Genomic DNA, 17,254 nt, shown 5'->3' with positions numbered 1-17,254 from the left:
GCTTTGTGATCATGAGCAAAATAAGCTGGTTAAAAAGATCGAAGCCAGATAGTCTATAAAATGCATGAATACGGATATTGGTAAAGATAGCGTATGATTCACAATCAGAATCGAAAGCAATACGACTAATCGTGACGACTCGTATCACTGTGCCTTACCACGCATACTTGAAATCAAACATGCGAGGTATTCTTTTTGTGATGAGGTGGGGGAGTGGGGATATTCATTGTTCTATGCCTTAGTATTAATGTAATGTCAATAAGGCTCAAAATAACTCTTGAAAGAGCTTCCTCTTGATTTTCAACTGCGGAACATCAAAATCTTAAATTGAATCGGTCCCTCAGTCCAAGTAAACTTGTGATTGCATTGCATGTCGACGATTACTCATCCCCTAAGGCTATTAGGCCTTGACTTTTCCAAGAAATGCCCATATAGCAATCTGGCGATTTCATTGAGTTTTCATCGGCAAATTTGCGAATTGGCTGACAGAGAACGAATTAAGATATTAAAGAAAGCGTGAGAAAATAAACATGGACAAGACCTTAAAAAATAAACAACTCTCCCTTTCTGGAAAACAGAAAAAAAGGAAGATATAGCGACCTCCCAATCGTTCTATCAGTTCTTTATAGTCGTGACAACTTCAATATAATTAATGGAAATAACGGTGAGCCCCTTCTGACTGCGCTTTGGCTGCGATTGCTCCGATCCTCTCCTCTCCTCGTTTTGAAATAAAATAAATGTGTTGTTATAGAAAAATGAGAACATGGCTGAATATTTTGACGTTAATTTAACGAAGTAACTAAAGAAGGAAGTTTTGATCTAGTTCCAGCCTACTCTTCAGCCGAGAATCAGAAGAAGTGGCGAAAGTGAGTGAACGTAAATTATGAACATTATCTCCTTGCTTGGTCAATAAGTTATTCTTAGTCTAGTGCTTTGATTTGAAATAATAATAAGAATCGAAAAAAAAAAATGTACGTACTGGGAGAACTTATTTTTTTAATATATATATTGGCAAGATTTCAGTCCTCCATCCGGTTGCCATTTCATGTCTTTTTGTCTCAAACTTATTAGTTCAAATCAGTGAAAAAATAGCTAGAGAAATATTGGAGGAAAACAGAAGAAAACGAGATACTTTGGGTCATTTTTCCTTATAAATTCCAAAGAGATCGAAGGGTTGGCGTGGAAACACAAAACAATTAAACCGTTCGAAAAATTCTGGCAAAAAGCCGCGCATACTTAAAGTTCGAAAAACATTTCGTTTTCAACCCAAAATATATGAAACCATAGTTTATGATGAAACGAAACCTTTCAGGCTTATTTAATGACAGTATAGCTAGATGATTTATTGGTTGAGGTTAGCGAACTTGACACATGTATTAAGGAGTTTTTAGTAGACAATACCGGAAATGAAAGTCTGGAATAAAAGGAAGTGGGAATGCAGTGGAAATCGTGGAAATCGAAATCGAAAATTTTAGTATTTGAGAGCTACACCGCTGATTGATCGCGGGCGTAATGTGTTGATAATCGCTTGTGATTGGTTAATTGAGTTTGATGCATGCGTAGAAGTGAATAAGCACTGAACATTCACTGGTGGCTTATTTTCTCTTTTCTGTACACGAACTACGCTTTTCTGGAAGGATTTCAACTAGTACATGCTTTGTTCAATGACCATGGACCCCAAAACTGGTTGGTCACAGCCTGAACAGCATGGTCCGGCACACAAACTTTGGGGAAAAGTAATGGAGACGACTATTAATAACGGTATAGGTTCACCAACCTTGGGTAGTAATACCGAACCTAGGACTTCTGACTTTCTTCCTTTGAATGTGAGGAATGGGATGGATAGCACATTTGTAAAGAATATCATAAACAATGATAAGACTTATGGTGGCAAAAGGAAAAGATCGGAAAATATCGCTAGTACTAGTAACATGGATGATTCTTCGTTGGTATCGGAGGAGACTGTTCCATGGAAGCCCAATGGGCAAAACTATGTTAATGGAGTTGTTGGGTAGGTTAGATACACGAATTTCTCGTCTTCTTCAAAATGACAACTCCTGGCTGGATATCTTATGTATTTATCTGTTCTTATTTGAAGCCTTCATCAAGAGATTTTGGACTTTTACGAGTTCATGAAGCCAAGAAAAGCCGAGCTAAACATGCGAAAAGACGTCGCTCGTCGAGTAAAAGAAGTTATTATAAGATTATGGCCAACAGCTGAGGTAACGTAGAAATTGTTTTACTAGTCCAGTAATTCTGTCTTCATTCTCTTTACAAAAGACTTTAACGTTTTATTGTAATGTTTTAGGTTGTAGTCTACGGAAGCTTCGAAACTAACCTGTATTTACCAACGAGGTAAGACTTTATCCCATTCATATTTCTTTTACTTGTTGCTTCATTTGTGTGGAGCACTAATTTAAACTTAATAAATTATTTCCTTGGGAATTTTTTTATTCCCAAAACACCTGTACGATTTTTAGCCATTTGTTAGGGAACTCTTCTTATGGTTATAAGTGGAGGGATCGGCAAATGCTTTGCTAAGAAACAGGTTGGCGTAAAAAAAGAGTACATTATTTGAACAGTTTTCATATATTTGTATGTTCAATCGAAACTGCACTCTATTTTTACCTGAAAAAGGGGGAAACTTACTAAGAGGAAGAACTATAGATAATGCTGTCTTTTTAATTTAGTGACATAGATCTGGTAGTGTTCGGCAAGTGGGAACGGCTGCCATTATGGACGTTAGAGAAAGCTCTCCAAGCCAACAACATCGCTGAACCATCTTCCATCAAGGTTCTAGATAAAGCATCGGTAAGGGGTTTAAATCTATCCTCTCCATAATTATGGCTCCCATTACTAATAATTGTTCGTTGAGTGATCATCGAGTTTACATAAAATATTTAAAAATGATCTCTAGTGTTTATTCCCTCAAGGGATTGAGAGTAGAGTTGGATCATCTTAAAGAATTTGTGAACCCCTCGTTTCTCAAGATATCTATTACCCACAGCCTAATCTCAATTACCAAGCAGCTAAGTGCTACGGCTATAGTCCTGGTTCATTGTTTTAGTTTGTAAACAGAACCTAACGTTTTATTTATAATAGGATCAAGATATTTCAAATGTTCGTTGTTATGATGTACATAAATAACTTACCTATATATGGTAATGTGATACTGTCAACAATAGTGGATTGTCTGTCAGGCTATATCAAGAACCACCTTCATTGATATCTTATTTGATATCTTGAAAAATTATGTTGATGTAGAAGTCTATATATGATATGACAGGAGCTTTAAATGGGTTTTTAACAATTTTGTTTTTAAAGCCCGAGTGCTCAGACTATGTATTATTACTTTCTTGAAAAAAATTCTTGTTACAAATCTTTTTATTAACATTTTATCTGCAAAAGGTTTTCAGAATTGGTTTTAAAAATACCTTTTGCAATCATTAATATTTTGTGGACTACAGAATACAATTAGCCTTTCTAAATTCTTCAGACGCAATATGCTAAATAGGAAGGTTGACCTTTAATCTTCTTGATATTATGTTGTATACTAGAGTGCTCACACTAAATCCATGAAACAAATACTAATTTTTAGTACTAAATAGTGATAATTAAACAATATAAAACAAAGGATTCTGTATGAAATAGTACTAATTAGTACTATTTAGTGTTCACGGTTTTAGTGTGTGCACTCTAAGATGTTGGTTTATCTTTTTATTTTTTATTTTTATTTTTTTGCTTTTTATTTTTTATCTGACATGTTTCAATATACTAATATGATATAATATAATATAACATGACATGACATGACATGACATGACATGACATAACAACATAACATAATATAATATAATATAATATGATATAATATAATATTTTATCATTGGGGAGAATACGTCACTATGTGCAGCAGACATACCTTAATTGACATTTTTTTAACTCTTCAAGAAAAATGCCTAGTTTTGTCGAAAGCCAGTCTATATCAACTTACTATAGAGGTAAAACTTATCTTCTTTAACTTACAGCAAGTAAACAAAAAGGAAAAGTACCCCATGAAAATTAGTTATAACTACACTGTCTGACCTTTCAGACATTAGTCCTTTGTCAAAGTTATTTTTTCCTAGCAAGACTTTACTAGTTTATGTCTTTTCCAAGTAGTAACTGCTAGTCATTATCTTCTTTAATCAAGGTAATTGCCCTAATTCACTAATACGTTTCATCAAAACAATCTTCAGCAATCTATTGTTTAAATGCATAGGATCATGGTCGTCGGACGGGGTCAAATCAACACAAATTCATCGAAAATTGTTCTCAAACATGTATCAATCCACAAAGAGAGGTAGAATAGCCAGCAAATGCTCAGAATATTTTTTAGTACATATTAACACATATTATATCTGAAAACCAGGCCATTTAAGATTAAACTGTTTAGCTAGGAGCAAATTTTGTTGAATTGGTGATTCTATCCCCCACATAAACAAGCAGTGACATCATAGTGAATTAGGTCAATTACCTGTAACTAGGGAAGTTAAGGCCTGTGATGTAAAAAAACTTATTAAGTACTAAACAAAGTTTTAAGTTCAATGAATTTTAATAAAGGAACCGGATAATTTATTTCCTACGTCTCAGGGCTGAGGATATTGATTTGCGAAGCTATTAGATAGAGGTTATAAACTGGCCAGGTCTTAATAAGGAAAAGCTGTGACTGCATGGTCTTGAAGAGACATTTTCAAGACCAAGGGAACAGTTTTTCACTATCACGACTGTTTTTAGTATGGTGGCTTAGGATGGTAAATAAGTTATTAATTTTTCCCCTTTTTACTTTTTTACTTGTTTTGCGATTCATTTTGTTGTTTAGCAAGCTCTTATCCCATGCGCGCATAATGGGATGGCATAAACAGCCTGGATACAGGACTATGATCAGAAATAAAAAATACTGCCCAATCCAACCAGCAAATCAGAATTTTTGGGATACTGGACCAAAAAAAGAAAATTATTGTTCTAGTATAGCAGTTTTTGTATTACTGTGAAAAAGTCAGTGCCATATGCATGCCTTGCTGTGACCTTGATATTTTCTAAAAATATATATTGATTGGGGGAGTTTATTTGAAAAGTGGTTACAATTCTGACGTAGTCTACTTGCTTAAACGTATATTACAAACCTGTGTCTTTAATATGCTAGTCATCTTATCATAAGTGCTCAATTCACTTGGGTTTTGGTGTCTTGAAAAATTTCCTTTTCTCAGTTTGCCTGCTTGGATTTGAGTTGAAATTGGAATTTATCAAAGGTAGACTCCATACAGCTGGTATCAGAAGAAGGCAGATGTCTGAAATGTATTCTTATTTATTTGTAGGTTCCTATTATCAAGTTAACAGACAAAGAGACTGAAGTGAAAGTTGACATTAGCTTCAATGTCTATGCTGGAGTCCAAGCAGCTGATTTTGTGAAGGTACATTTTTTTGTCAGTTGCTACATACAGCAATTTCCTTACTTGTTAACTTGAGCAAAATACAGTCAAATCCTATATTACTATCAAATCCTGGATATCTCAAGCTTCCCAAAACCATGAAATTAAGGCCATAAGTTTATTACTAATCTCAGGAAATAATGATATCAGGAATCCACTGTATTATTAGATATAATCAACATGTAGTATGCAATTAACTGGTCATGTTGCTATGGCAACCCTCTCTTCTTGTCTTAGAAGGAATAGTGATATTTTATTTTTTATTATTTTTGTCATAGTAAAATTAAGCATACATCTCTAGTTTCAATAGAGGATATTACATGGGCGCACGGAGATACGAATTTTTTCTTTGAGTGTTGAAAAGACCTCTCACGAGTGAGTGTAGTGAACGAGTGAGAGATTTTCAACACGAGAAGATAAATTTCGTATCTCCGTGCGCCCATGTAATATTCTGTTTATTATATGATTATATGTTTTGGCTTTTTCAGGCAATTCTTTCCGTGTATTTTTGAATAGCTATCGCAATGGTGTTATCTTCACACGTGAAAATAACATGTTATTTTCACGTGTGAAGATATCAATTTTTCGAAATAGAGAAAAATAGATATTTCATTGGTAATTATGTTTTGTTATATCTATCAACTTAATGGTGCCCATATGTTTTTTTGATATTTTATTCCCTTAGGAATGATTGCTATTATTTACATTATTTATTTTTAATTCATCAGAAAAACATGAAAATCTACCCTTGCATACCTCCACTTGTTCTTGTATTGAAGCATTTTTTACTCCAGCGTGACTTGAATGAGGTTTTTACTGGTGGTATAAGCTCATACAGTCTCATTTTAATGGTTATAAGTTTCCTGCAGGTATGTTGGGTATGATTCAGAATGTTATGAAATAAGATTAAAATTTTAATTTTTTTCTGGTCCGGTATCCTAAAAAAGCGTGCGTTCTGATTGGCTGTTTGAGCGGGCGGGTTTGTAAGTATCTGCCCGCTCGCGCGGTCCGGTATCCTTTGCCGCTAAATGACAACACAAAACGATTACAAAAAAAAATAAAAAAATACGGGAAAAAATTTAATAAGTTATTTACCGTCCTATAGTCGGTCCGGTCTTGAAAACGGACCTTGGCCTAACGAGACCTCGGGCACAGTTTTTCTCTATCCGCACCCCTGGCTGGTAAATAACATATATATATTATTTATGACAAATATGTAGAGTAAGGCAAGTCTATTTGCTTAATGACAGATATTATTATAAAAAACGTAGATTATGAAAAATAACTGCCTTTCCCTACATTTTATTCTATCAATTTTTTTTCACCAATTTGAGAATAGTAAGGCATAAGAGCCTTTCCTGAATTTTCTTTGGTGACAACAAAACAATGACTCCAAAGTCAAGTTGTACTTTATGTGTTCTTACATTTATTGTAATTTATTAAGTCCAAACTCGACTTGGAGGCATTATTTTGTGCTCACTCAAGCGAAATCGGAAAAATTCTGTTTGTTTAATGCTAATTAGTTTTAAAAAATGTGCAATGGAGGGCCCATTTCCTATCCTTTCAACCTACTCCACTTGTACTGTGCCCTAAATTCCTAGCAACATCTCAGTTGAGGTCTATTAAACTTAAAGTTTATTTTGACTTGGTTTCAGCTTCATGTGAGAAGTGACGGCAAAAGCTTAGATGATAATCTTGGTGTACTCCTGATTGAGTTCTTTGAATTGTATGGTAATAATTTCAACTACTTCAACGCAGGGATATGCGTCAGAGGTGGTGGTTCTTATTTCAGCAAACAAGAGGTACTGTAACAGCAAAATACTTATATTCCTATATTCATGTTACTGCAACTAGAATAGAATAGTTTAACAAGGGCTCTTAGCATTACTTCAAGTGGAGCTTAACAGTTATGATAAGAGAAGTAGGGTATGGAAATGGGGTTGGGTGTGGTGGGGGTTGAATGCCCCCTTTTAATATTCAGTTTCAATATTTTATTTCAAATACAAATTTTTTAAAAAATTAAAAGGGTTGAGAAATTCTTTTTTTTTCCATTTCTGGGTAACAGAAAAACTCATTGTGACTTAATGGTTTTCTACATTTCTTCATCAATGAGGTTCTCAGGAATTTATTAGGGAAAGTTTGTCATAATAATAATAATAATAATAATATTAATAATAATTGATAATTTCTATAGTGTTAATATCCGTGAGTTCAATAACACTTTACATTTTAAAAAAGATAAGGACATTCAACCTTTTTTTTTTTAAATTGTTATAATATTAATTTAACATACGACAATGATTCAATTAAATACATAGAAAAGCACTTTGCAGTATAATACATGTGTCATAATACATGTACTAGGTGGCTCATAACTCTAGAATATTACTCTGATACAAGAAAGGGCCATATATCACATACTTTCATTATATATTGTTGTGTTTATTACCCCGATACAACCTTGCTTGCCTCTTTGATTGACCGTTACTACTTTGTTGATAATTGTAAAGGGACATTGGGGATCCTATACCCAACTTATTTGCTAATTTGCTTATTTGCCACTTTTTTTTCACACAACATTAAAAACACTCACACAAAACAGCTAATATAAACATTCTATTTGAATTTATGCCTGCATGAAAAAAAGGCCTTTATGTTTAAAATGTTGATTGGCTGTCATCAAGTTGCGGCTGGGTATTTTGGAACTTGCATCCATTCAGTATTTTGGATTTCAGTTCTATACTAAAAATGAAAAGTCTGTAATCTCCTCTGTCAGTAAAAAGCAAAATTTACTTCTTACAAAAATGACCGCAGAATTCCTTTCTTGTTTCAAGAAATTTTTAAAGTCTCACTTCATTTTCAATTTCACTTTCACAGTTCCTTACTTTCCTGATGGCAACTGTATTTAGCCATAGTAAAGGAACACAACAGAAATGTGAGAACCTTTAAAAAGTCCATTTATGTCCTGGTACAATCAAAATACAGACATTGAAGGTGTTAATTATACTGTTAAAGTCTCTTTAAAAAGTGTATGTTTATTTGTCATTCTATCAACTATATGTTTGGTTTCTTTTATTTCATTTTTATTCATATTTCATTTACCAAAAAAATGAAAGACTTTAGAATCATCTTTCAAAATATTTTTAAGTAAGTCAATCTTGCACCCATCTCTTTGACATAAATTATTTCATTTTTCTTTCTTTCATTGTATCAAACTTCCTGAGAGAATGTATTTGTATGTTATAACTATTTTTGTCTACCTATGCAACATTCATTGTTTGGTCCATTCCTCCTTTGTCTATTTACTTTGCAATTCCATAAAATAATGAAACTTTTTCTTCAACATCAAGACAAAAGTAAATAAAACAATTTTTCTTGGTGTTGTCTAGTAAAATTTGTACAATGAAACCTGTAGTCTAGTGTAATTTGTACAATAAAACCTTAGACGTATGACAACAGTTCAAGCATTTGTAAGTTCGTTCAAAACCTTATTTGAAAGTTGAATCCTTGATAGACTCAATGAAATAACGTATACTTCTGTATCAAGTTTTAACATTACTCAACTCAGGTAATGTGCCAGAGACGAGAAGAAGGGAGAAGGGAGTGCTTTACCTCTATGTCACCCTTGATTGCTTGCAACCTGTGCAACCTCTTTATAGTGAATAAACTCTTGTTGTAATTTTTGGTTTGTGTTACAGCGTGACATTTACAAAATATGTGGAGGCCTTGATAAAATGTGTCTTTTGTAGGTATTGAATGACATGGATGAAGGATTAAACACTTCTTTACTCTGCATTGAGGACCCATTCACTCCAGGTATTACCATCGCTAATAATGAATAATAATGAATAAACACTAGTTATCAAAAGATTTTTAAATGGCTATAGTTGGAGGAGAAAGTACTTTCTTATGGGCCAAATAATATATGCCGAAATAGCATTCTTACAAAATTAATTATGTATTAAGAATAGGGTGCTGTTCACACATTTAAATTGTAAAGACCAAGAGTTTCTCGTAGCCACAAAACTCACAGTTTTCTTGACTCCACTCCACTCCACTCCACTCCACTCCACTCCACTCCACTCCACTCCACTCCACTCCACTCCACTCCACTCCACTCCACTCCACTCCACTCCACTCCACTCCACTCCACTCCACTCCACTCCACTCCACTCCACTCCACTCCACTCTACTCCACTCTACTCTACTCTACTCTACTCTACTCTACTCTCCTTTTTTTACTCCACTTTTTTTACTCCACCATTCTTCTCTACCTCACTGTATCTACTCAACTTCACTCCACTTTTCTCCACTCCACTCTTTTCTAACCCATTCTATTCCATTACATTCCACTCCACCTTGAAAACCTTTAAGATTCATGTCTTGTTTACATCTGCAGGCAATTACATTGGAAAAAGTTCATACAAATTCATGCAAGTCAAACAAGCTTTCGTATATGCATACAATGTTCTCAGTAAAGCTGAACGCTATTCCAATCCTCCCATTGAAGGGAATAGGACTCACAGGTTAGTATATTATATAATCTTTGAATGGACATTTTTGACACTATTAATAATAATATTAAAGTTGTAGAGCTCTGTTTAACACACGCTTTCTAATACACTCACCCAGCTGTAACAGGTACTCTTTTTTCTTAGGGATATTTGTCATGAACAATAATCTAGATACTTCAATAGCTTTTCTCACGAATACCGAGGGGGTTAGGATAGGGGCATTTATTTTTTGCACCAATAAATTGGGAATTCAGATTATTTATTCACTTGATGTTCCCTAACCTCATACCTAGCCAAACCTCTCCCCTCCCCACCAACACATAAAAATACAAAATATCATACTGCTAGATTATTACTAGTAGTTATTGTTATTTTAAGAAATTAGTAAAATAACTACCTTATCTTTTCGATTCAATTGGGAAATATTTTTTTCAGAAAAAGAGAACATGGGCATTTGGAATGAATTTCCAATATTTCCAATTTATCCCATTATTGGGAAAAAATCCCATAAAATTTTCCTGTGACATAGATTGTGATAAGGCACATATTGTCCTGACTTCTGTTTGTTTTCCTTTCTTTAACAGTCTTTTAAGTCGAATAGTTCGGGTAACAAAAGAGGTGGTGGAATACAGAGAATGGGTGGAAGATAACTGGGGGGAGCCAGCTGTGGTTTCCTTTATACCACAACCTCAGCCTAATCTCCCTAAAGTACCACCAACCTATGCAAGTATTGCCAATAGATCCAATCAAAACCAAACCATGGACAATTCTGCTCAAAATGGAAGGAAACATTATATTGATGCATCTAAGACCCCGATGCACCCACTTTCAAGATCTCAGTCCAATGTGGAATCGTTAGTCACTCGATATTCTGAAATGGATAATGGTACTGATCCATTTACACCAAGACCAAGTAGTTCAGACTCGGTTGTTGCTCTCAGCAGTGGTCTCACTTTGGACTTGAATTCTGACTTCAGGGTTTCAAATTACAGAGGATCTATGTCTTTGAACAGTCCTACTGCAGCACCACCAAAGAAAAGCAAAGAAAGTTCCACATTGTCAGACTTATCAGTCTCATACTCAGGAGTTGCAAAATCAACTCCTTCAGCAAACATAAACTCATCTCTCCAAAAATCATTATCTAAGAATACAAATGCAGAAAAAAATGTGGATCACAAAGGACACTTTCTTAATTCTACTATTAGCAATTCACAAGAAAACAACAAGGATATTGCGATGGTGAGTGTACTATTGTGATTATAGGAGAGTGCTCTTGTGTATGTAGGGTTATTTATTGGATGAGTGGTTGGTGGTGTGTCAAATAGGTTGTTGGTAAGTGATTTTATGTGTATAGGGTGTCAGTGGATTGTTGCTAAGGTGTTGGTAGGGTGTCAGTGGATCATTGCTAAGGTGTTGGTAGGGTGTCAGTGGATTGTTGCTAAGGTGCTAGTAGGGTGTCAGTGGATTGTTGCTAAGGTGTTTGTAGGGTGTCAGTGGATTGTTGCTAAGGTGTTGGTAGGGTGTCAGTGGATTGTTGCTAAGGTGCTAGTAGGGTGTCAGTGGATTGTGGCTAAGGTGTTGGTAGGGTGTCAGTGGATTGTTGCTAAGGTGTTGGTAGGGTGTCAGTGGATCATTGCTAAGGTGTTGGTAGGGTGTCAGTGGATTGTTGCTAAGGTGCTAGTAGGGTGTCAGTGGATTGTTGCTAAGGTGTTGGTAGAGTGTCAGTGGATTGTTGCTAAGGTGTTGGTAGAGTGTCAGTGGATTGTGGCTAAGGTGTTGGTAGTGTCAGTGGATTGTGGCTAAGGTGTTGGTAGGGTGTCAGTGGATTGTTGCTAAGGTGCTAGTAGGGTGTCAGTAGATTGTTGCTAAGGTGTTGGTAGGGTGTCAGTGGATTGTGGCTAAGGTGTTGGTAGGGTGTCAGTGGATTTTTGTTCTATTTATTGAATACCTTTGTACTTTATTTCAGGAAACAGACAACCAAACAGTAAAGAGACAGTCAAATAATCATGATGTTAAGCTAAAACCTGACAAAAAAAAGACTTCCTCCATTACTATAACACAAACTATCATCAACAAACCATCTCCTAGCAACAACATTGGTCACCATAACAACAACAACAATAACAATGCTACAATAGAAAACACAAACTCAGTCAAAGGGCCTGGAAGGTCAACAAAATCCAAGAAGAACAAGAAGAGGAAAGCTGCAAAGAAGTCTCCCTGAAGGTGATCTTTCTAGATATGTTAAATTTTTATCCATTCCATATTAGAATGTTTGCCTGCAGTATTCTTGGTCACTGTGGTCATGGTTGAAGAATCCTTTCAGTTTCCATCACTTGTCACTATGATATCTGTGTAACTTCCAATCAATCAGATAAAGCAGCACCATCACAATAACATCATTACATATCTTCATATGATGTGCAACTAGCTGTTTTGCTTAACATCCTTAAACTACTGCATGTCATGCTTTGGTGAAGATATTGCATCTATATAGCCCATCCATAAGAGCATCATAGTCTGCTACACAGGTGTGCAACTTGCCACTAGAATTCAAATGCCATCCCTAATGCCATCCTCTCATAAATCAAGATACTTTATTGTCTAACCATAACAGCATCACAAACATCTTTGACTCCAGTGGTACTAGACTATGCAATTCAAAACCTTCCTGTAATGGTCTGGTGGGAACTGAAGATAGTATCATCATGATGTGATGGACGGGAAAAGGTGTTCTATAGTATTCCAACATCACAAACCATCATGCCGTGGTAAGAAGTAAAGATATTGCATTGTCATCACCCTAACAGCATCCCACTGTGTCACTGGCAATTACACTACACATGTCCATATCACCATCAAGTGACAGAGGAAAGAAGGTGTTCTATAAGCACACAAGCAACAAACTATCATGCAGTAGTAAGAAGTGAATATGTTCCATCGTCATCACCATAACAGCATCCCACACTGTGTCACTGGCAATTACACTACACATGTCATAACCATATCATCACAATGCAATGAAGAATAGAAGGTGGTAATATGCAACAACATCACAAGCACCTTTGATGCTGTCTCACTGCTGGCTTGTAGACTTCATTTGCCAAAATCTCCTCAATACTGTGTTAGAGAGAACGTTGTACATTATTTCATAAATTAAGAAACTAGAAATAAGCTTTTAATGAAATTTCATAGCAAATGCAAAACTATTGTTGAAAAATTTAAAAAAGAAAATCCTATTTTAAGACTGACTCCTTTGATGATTTCTTACAAATTCAAAGAGCTATGGTAACCAAAGCTGTAGTTAAGTTCTAGGTAGAGAATGAAATAAAGTAGACTAAATAAAATCTAAAATAGCAGAGGGCAGTTTTTCCAATTCCAAAAACCTATTTTCTTATAAGAGAAATAAATAGATCAATAAATCGTTGAAGATTCTGAAATGTTGATAATATAGAATTGACTTGCAAAATTTAAAAATATTTTTAATATAAACTTTTAAGGCAAGTCCTTGTAGTAATGAGTATTTTATGATTATTACGGTGCTTGAATTGCATCATCGTTATCTGCATACCGTCTTAGGAAGCAGATTTTGTATGACTTTTGAAAGCTCAAGATACATGCATGTCATGCCTTGCCATATATAGCTATGAAAGTGCCATTTTCAAGCATTCTGTTGGATAAACATTAACCTTGTGTAATGTGATTGGTCTGTTGGATGTCCCCTGTTCTGTGTTATAATATCGATTGTACAATATGCTGAAACTTTAATAATTTGAAATGAAAACCAAGATATTTTCACCCAAGATAAGATTTCAAATGTTGAATCGATATAAAAATGAACTATTTGAAACTTCTCATCGAGATTGGATCGTGTATGCAAGTTTACATGATCGTGCATGGCATCAAAATTATTTTCTGAACTCCAACTGACAAATATTTATGTTTTCAAAAAGAAAAAGCACCAACAAAATATTACAAATTATCACCAGAGTTGTAATTGTCGATTGAAATTAAGTTTATTGTTCAATCTGTTCTTTTGACTTAGATTTGCAGAAAATCATGAAACTGTTAATAGTATGATTTTGGTTAAAGAATTAAATAAAAATTGAAAGAACTATATGACCCAAAAGTTACAAATTCCATAATATTGTATTATGAAAAAGCAGTCTGAAATTTCAGTCAAAAAATTGTGATTTCACTCTAATTTTTAAGATTTTTAACTCGTGGATACGCGAAGCGTAGAAACGAGTTATTGTGAGGGGTCTGAATATGCAAATGTGTCACTCGCTCACTCGCTCACTAAGATGTTAGCAGATCGATAATTAAACGTTTAGCGATCGTCTTACGTCATTTGACTACGAATGTTACACGACACTAGCAAGCACAAAGCTCTTATACCATATACGTTACTTTGTTATTTTATATGAGGAAACGAAATGCTGATGTTCCATGTGGGATCAGTTTCTAGCACTTGTAGGGCGCCGTGGGGGCCCACTGTGCATGCGCACACTCGCACATAGTTTTATCTTCGAATTATTCATATTAAAAGAATCAAGGAAAGATGCAAATTGAAATAAAATTATACGATTAACACCTGAAATAAAATTTCAATGACTTAGACCTTTTTTTCTTATGCATTTTAAAAAGTAAACAAACACGCTTATTAGGTACAACGTGATTTTTCAGAAGACTCGTAGATCGAGCCGGTTATCGAAAAAAGCTATTTTAATTGGAACTCAAGAAGAGAGTCTGATTTCAAGCTCTGGAGGACTTTATTCTCCATACAGACAGCTCAAAGTCACGGCGGTATTCAGGAATAAAATCTCACAAACTCGATCAAGCGAAGTTTTAATATTACTGATCAACAGTTGTATTTACTAAGTGACTTCTTAAGAAAATAATCGATGTAGATGTACGTAGATAGTAGAAAAATAGTAAAAGGCGAAAAAAAGAACAATTCCAATGGAGTTTTGAAGGAAGTTCGGCCAGTTTTGTCATTTAAATAAGCCGTTCTGAATAAAAAGTAGATTGATCGCCACGCATTACAAGATTACAAACAGCCGAAGCAATGCTCAGATTGTATGTTGAAATGTGCGAAGGTCTAACGAGAATTCGCTCCAATAAATAATCATTAATTTACCGACTTGGATGAAGACGAAATAGATATCATTTCTAAATGTATTTCTATAAAATATTTGCTTAGTTCACAGTGTAAATAAATAGTTTCATTTGAAGTAGGAGCCGTAACCCCTGAAGGTCAAGATAAACAGTAATGTAAATCAACACGCATAACGCAACGCTTTATGTTGATCGTCCCGATTGTATCATAAACGGTCGATTATCTTGTATATTCGGTTTTGAGCTCGTAGGTCGAATGATTCCTGGAATATAACACACAGCCCGCTTTGAAACTGAAAACAGAGAAAGCGTTTTCAAATAGATCTTCTTCCAATTGTACTCTATACTTGACTCAGTTGACTCTATCGCGAAGTCGTAGTCGAAGTCGTCTTTCGTATTAATTGAAGTTCAGACAATTTTCAATTCCAAACTCAACAAACTAGCGAAGAACTAGAAGCTAAGAGGAAAATAATAAGGACGATTACTCATCTTACTAGATAAATTGAGCATTCAAAATATTAAATCGAGCGAAATATTTGGAATCAGTTTAAGAATGTCAACAAGCTTAAAGAGGGCACAGGAAGACCAATCTTCGAAAAGTGCAACAAGTATCCACGAGTTCGCCTAAGGGCCTTTTTCTGTGTTCAGTGATGTTCGCTGGGACCAGTGTCTTCTTTTTTCTTTCCCTGGAATTTTTTACATGCCAAACCAGCTTCTGGCTTTTGAATGCTACATTATAAATTATTTTCCAAAATATTTATGAATTAAATATATTATCCTAGTTTGATTTATTTTCCTTTTTTCCTCAAAGTCAACTCCATCATTTTTCTGAGTTCTTGTGACTGTGACATTCGATAAAAACAAAAACGAATTATTCAAAGGAAAATAATTAATGCCCTTTGATGAATTAATTGGAATTGTTCTGTGCCAAAGAAAATACTTTAGATTATTTTACAAATTAATCATGTACTATTGAGAATTAAATCAGAAATGAAATAAGTAATTAAAGTAATCTAGTAATTGAAATTTTTCCTAATATGTAATTACTTTTTAAGAATAAATATACAAGGATTTCTCCACCTAAAATTAACATAGATATATTTTTCCTTGTCTCTAATCACTCATATCAAGATATTTTCCTCCTAAATTTTTTTTAGTTCGCGTTTCCAGTTTTCAATTTGTGTTAGTCACAAGTATATATCTAGTATAGCCTTCCTCAAATGTTGAAGAATTATTTCTTATCACCTTAAGGGTGATGGTACTTAGAGTGAAGGCATTTAACCCGTGAAATAAAAAATACTAGTCAACGTGAAATTGTCAAAAAGATACAAAAGAAAACAATGGAATTTGGGTCTACTAAAGGGTCTTAGTCTAAACATCTATTTCACGAGTTTAATGACTTCACTCTATTAACCTGCAAAATAGATATTAGTCTTGACTAAATAATATACACCTTTTAGTAGTTTCTGCTTCTATTGTGTTTTTTGTTTTGTATTGACTATTGGTCATGAAGTATTTATAGTTCCGTCTCTGACAATAGCAGATTCAACTTCAGAATACCTTGTCAAATTGTATGCACACATTAAGCCCCTATTGTTCTTCTATTGTTATTGTATCATTTTCAAAAATAATACTTGATTAATTATACTTAGCTGGGTATTCTGAGGTTGCCGGCTCAATAGCAAACCAATAGGATGTTTGCACGATGGCGTCATTTGACTCCCACTACCATAATGCTTCGCGAAATTTCTTTCTTATTTAAATTTGTATTCCCTAATGAGAATAGTAAGACAATTGGTGGTAATTAACTGAACAAAAGAAAGTGTGCAAGGGAGTCTGGTAGTAGAGGTCAATGACGCCATTGTGCAAAGGTCCTATTGACACTGTAGATGCAATTTTCCCAGTGGAATTAAAATCTTGTCCCTCAAACAACTGTTTTAAAGAGTAGTACAAGGATTCTTTAGGCAATTTTCAATTGTTTTCACAGGACAGTAAACTATTGAAACAATTTATCAATTTTCAGCAATCAATTCAGTTTTAAATTCAGAGATATTCTAGATAATTTGTCGGGCTTGTGGGACACAGCAACAGTAACTAAGGGGAGTTGGAACCATGAATTAGATTTTTATTTCACAGTTTCAAGTGCCATCA

At 34.5% G+C, this 17,254-nt stretch overlaps 1 protein-coding gene across 1 annotated transcript; it reads left to right on the top strand.

The window, feature by feature from the left end:
- The first annotated feature begins 1,441 nt into the window (after positions 1–1,441).
- Positions 1,442–14,821, top strand: LOC116289757 (terminal nucleotidyltransferase 4A). Its single transcript, XM_089033904.1, has 12 exons — positions 1,442–2,011; positions 2,099–2,222; positions 2,309–2,355; positions 2,691–2,811; positions 5,358–5,453; positions 6,200–6,340; positions 7,127–7,273; positions 9,221–9,287; positions 9,871–9,997; positions 10,570–11,224; positions 11,952–12,211; positions 12,603–14,821. Exons 1-11 carry the CDS (start codon positions 1,653–1,655, stop codon positions 12,207–12,209), a joined length of 2,142 nt encoding a protein of 713 aa, XP_088890030.1. The 5' UTR covers positions 1,442–1,652; the 3' UTR covers positions 12,210–12,211; positions 12,603–14,821.
- Positions 14,822–17,254: the final 2,433 nt, after the last annotated feature.

This window comes from Actinia tenebrosa, unplaced genomic scaffold, assembly GCF_029948245.1.
Source record: "Actinia tenebrosa isolate PJP-AT-01 unplaced genomic scaffold, QUT_ActTen_1.0 PGA_scaffold2__45_contigs__length_23673736, whole genome shotgun sequence".
Classification (NCBI taxonomy): domain Eukaryota; kingdom Metazoa; phylum Cnidaria; class Anthozoa; order Actiniaria; family Actiniidae; genus Actinia; species Actinia tenebrosa.
This window is presented reverse-complemented; position numbering and strand designations above follow the sequence as displayed.

Excerpts from the sequence above, each read along its gene's own strand:
- LOC116289757 (XM_089033904.1), top strand. The coding sequence starts at position 1,653 with ATGCTTTGTTCAATGACCATGGACCCCAAAACTGGTTGGTCACAGCCT. Across the intron at positions 2,812-5,357 it reads AGGTTCTAGATAAAGCATCG|GTTCCTATTATCAAGTTAAC; the intron begins GTAAGGGGTTTA and ends ATTTATTTGTAG. Across the intron at positions 6,341-7,126 it reads TGGTTATAAGTTTCCTGCAG|CTTCATGTGAGAAGTGACGG; the intron begins GTATGTTGGGTA and ends ACTTGGTTTCAG.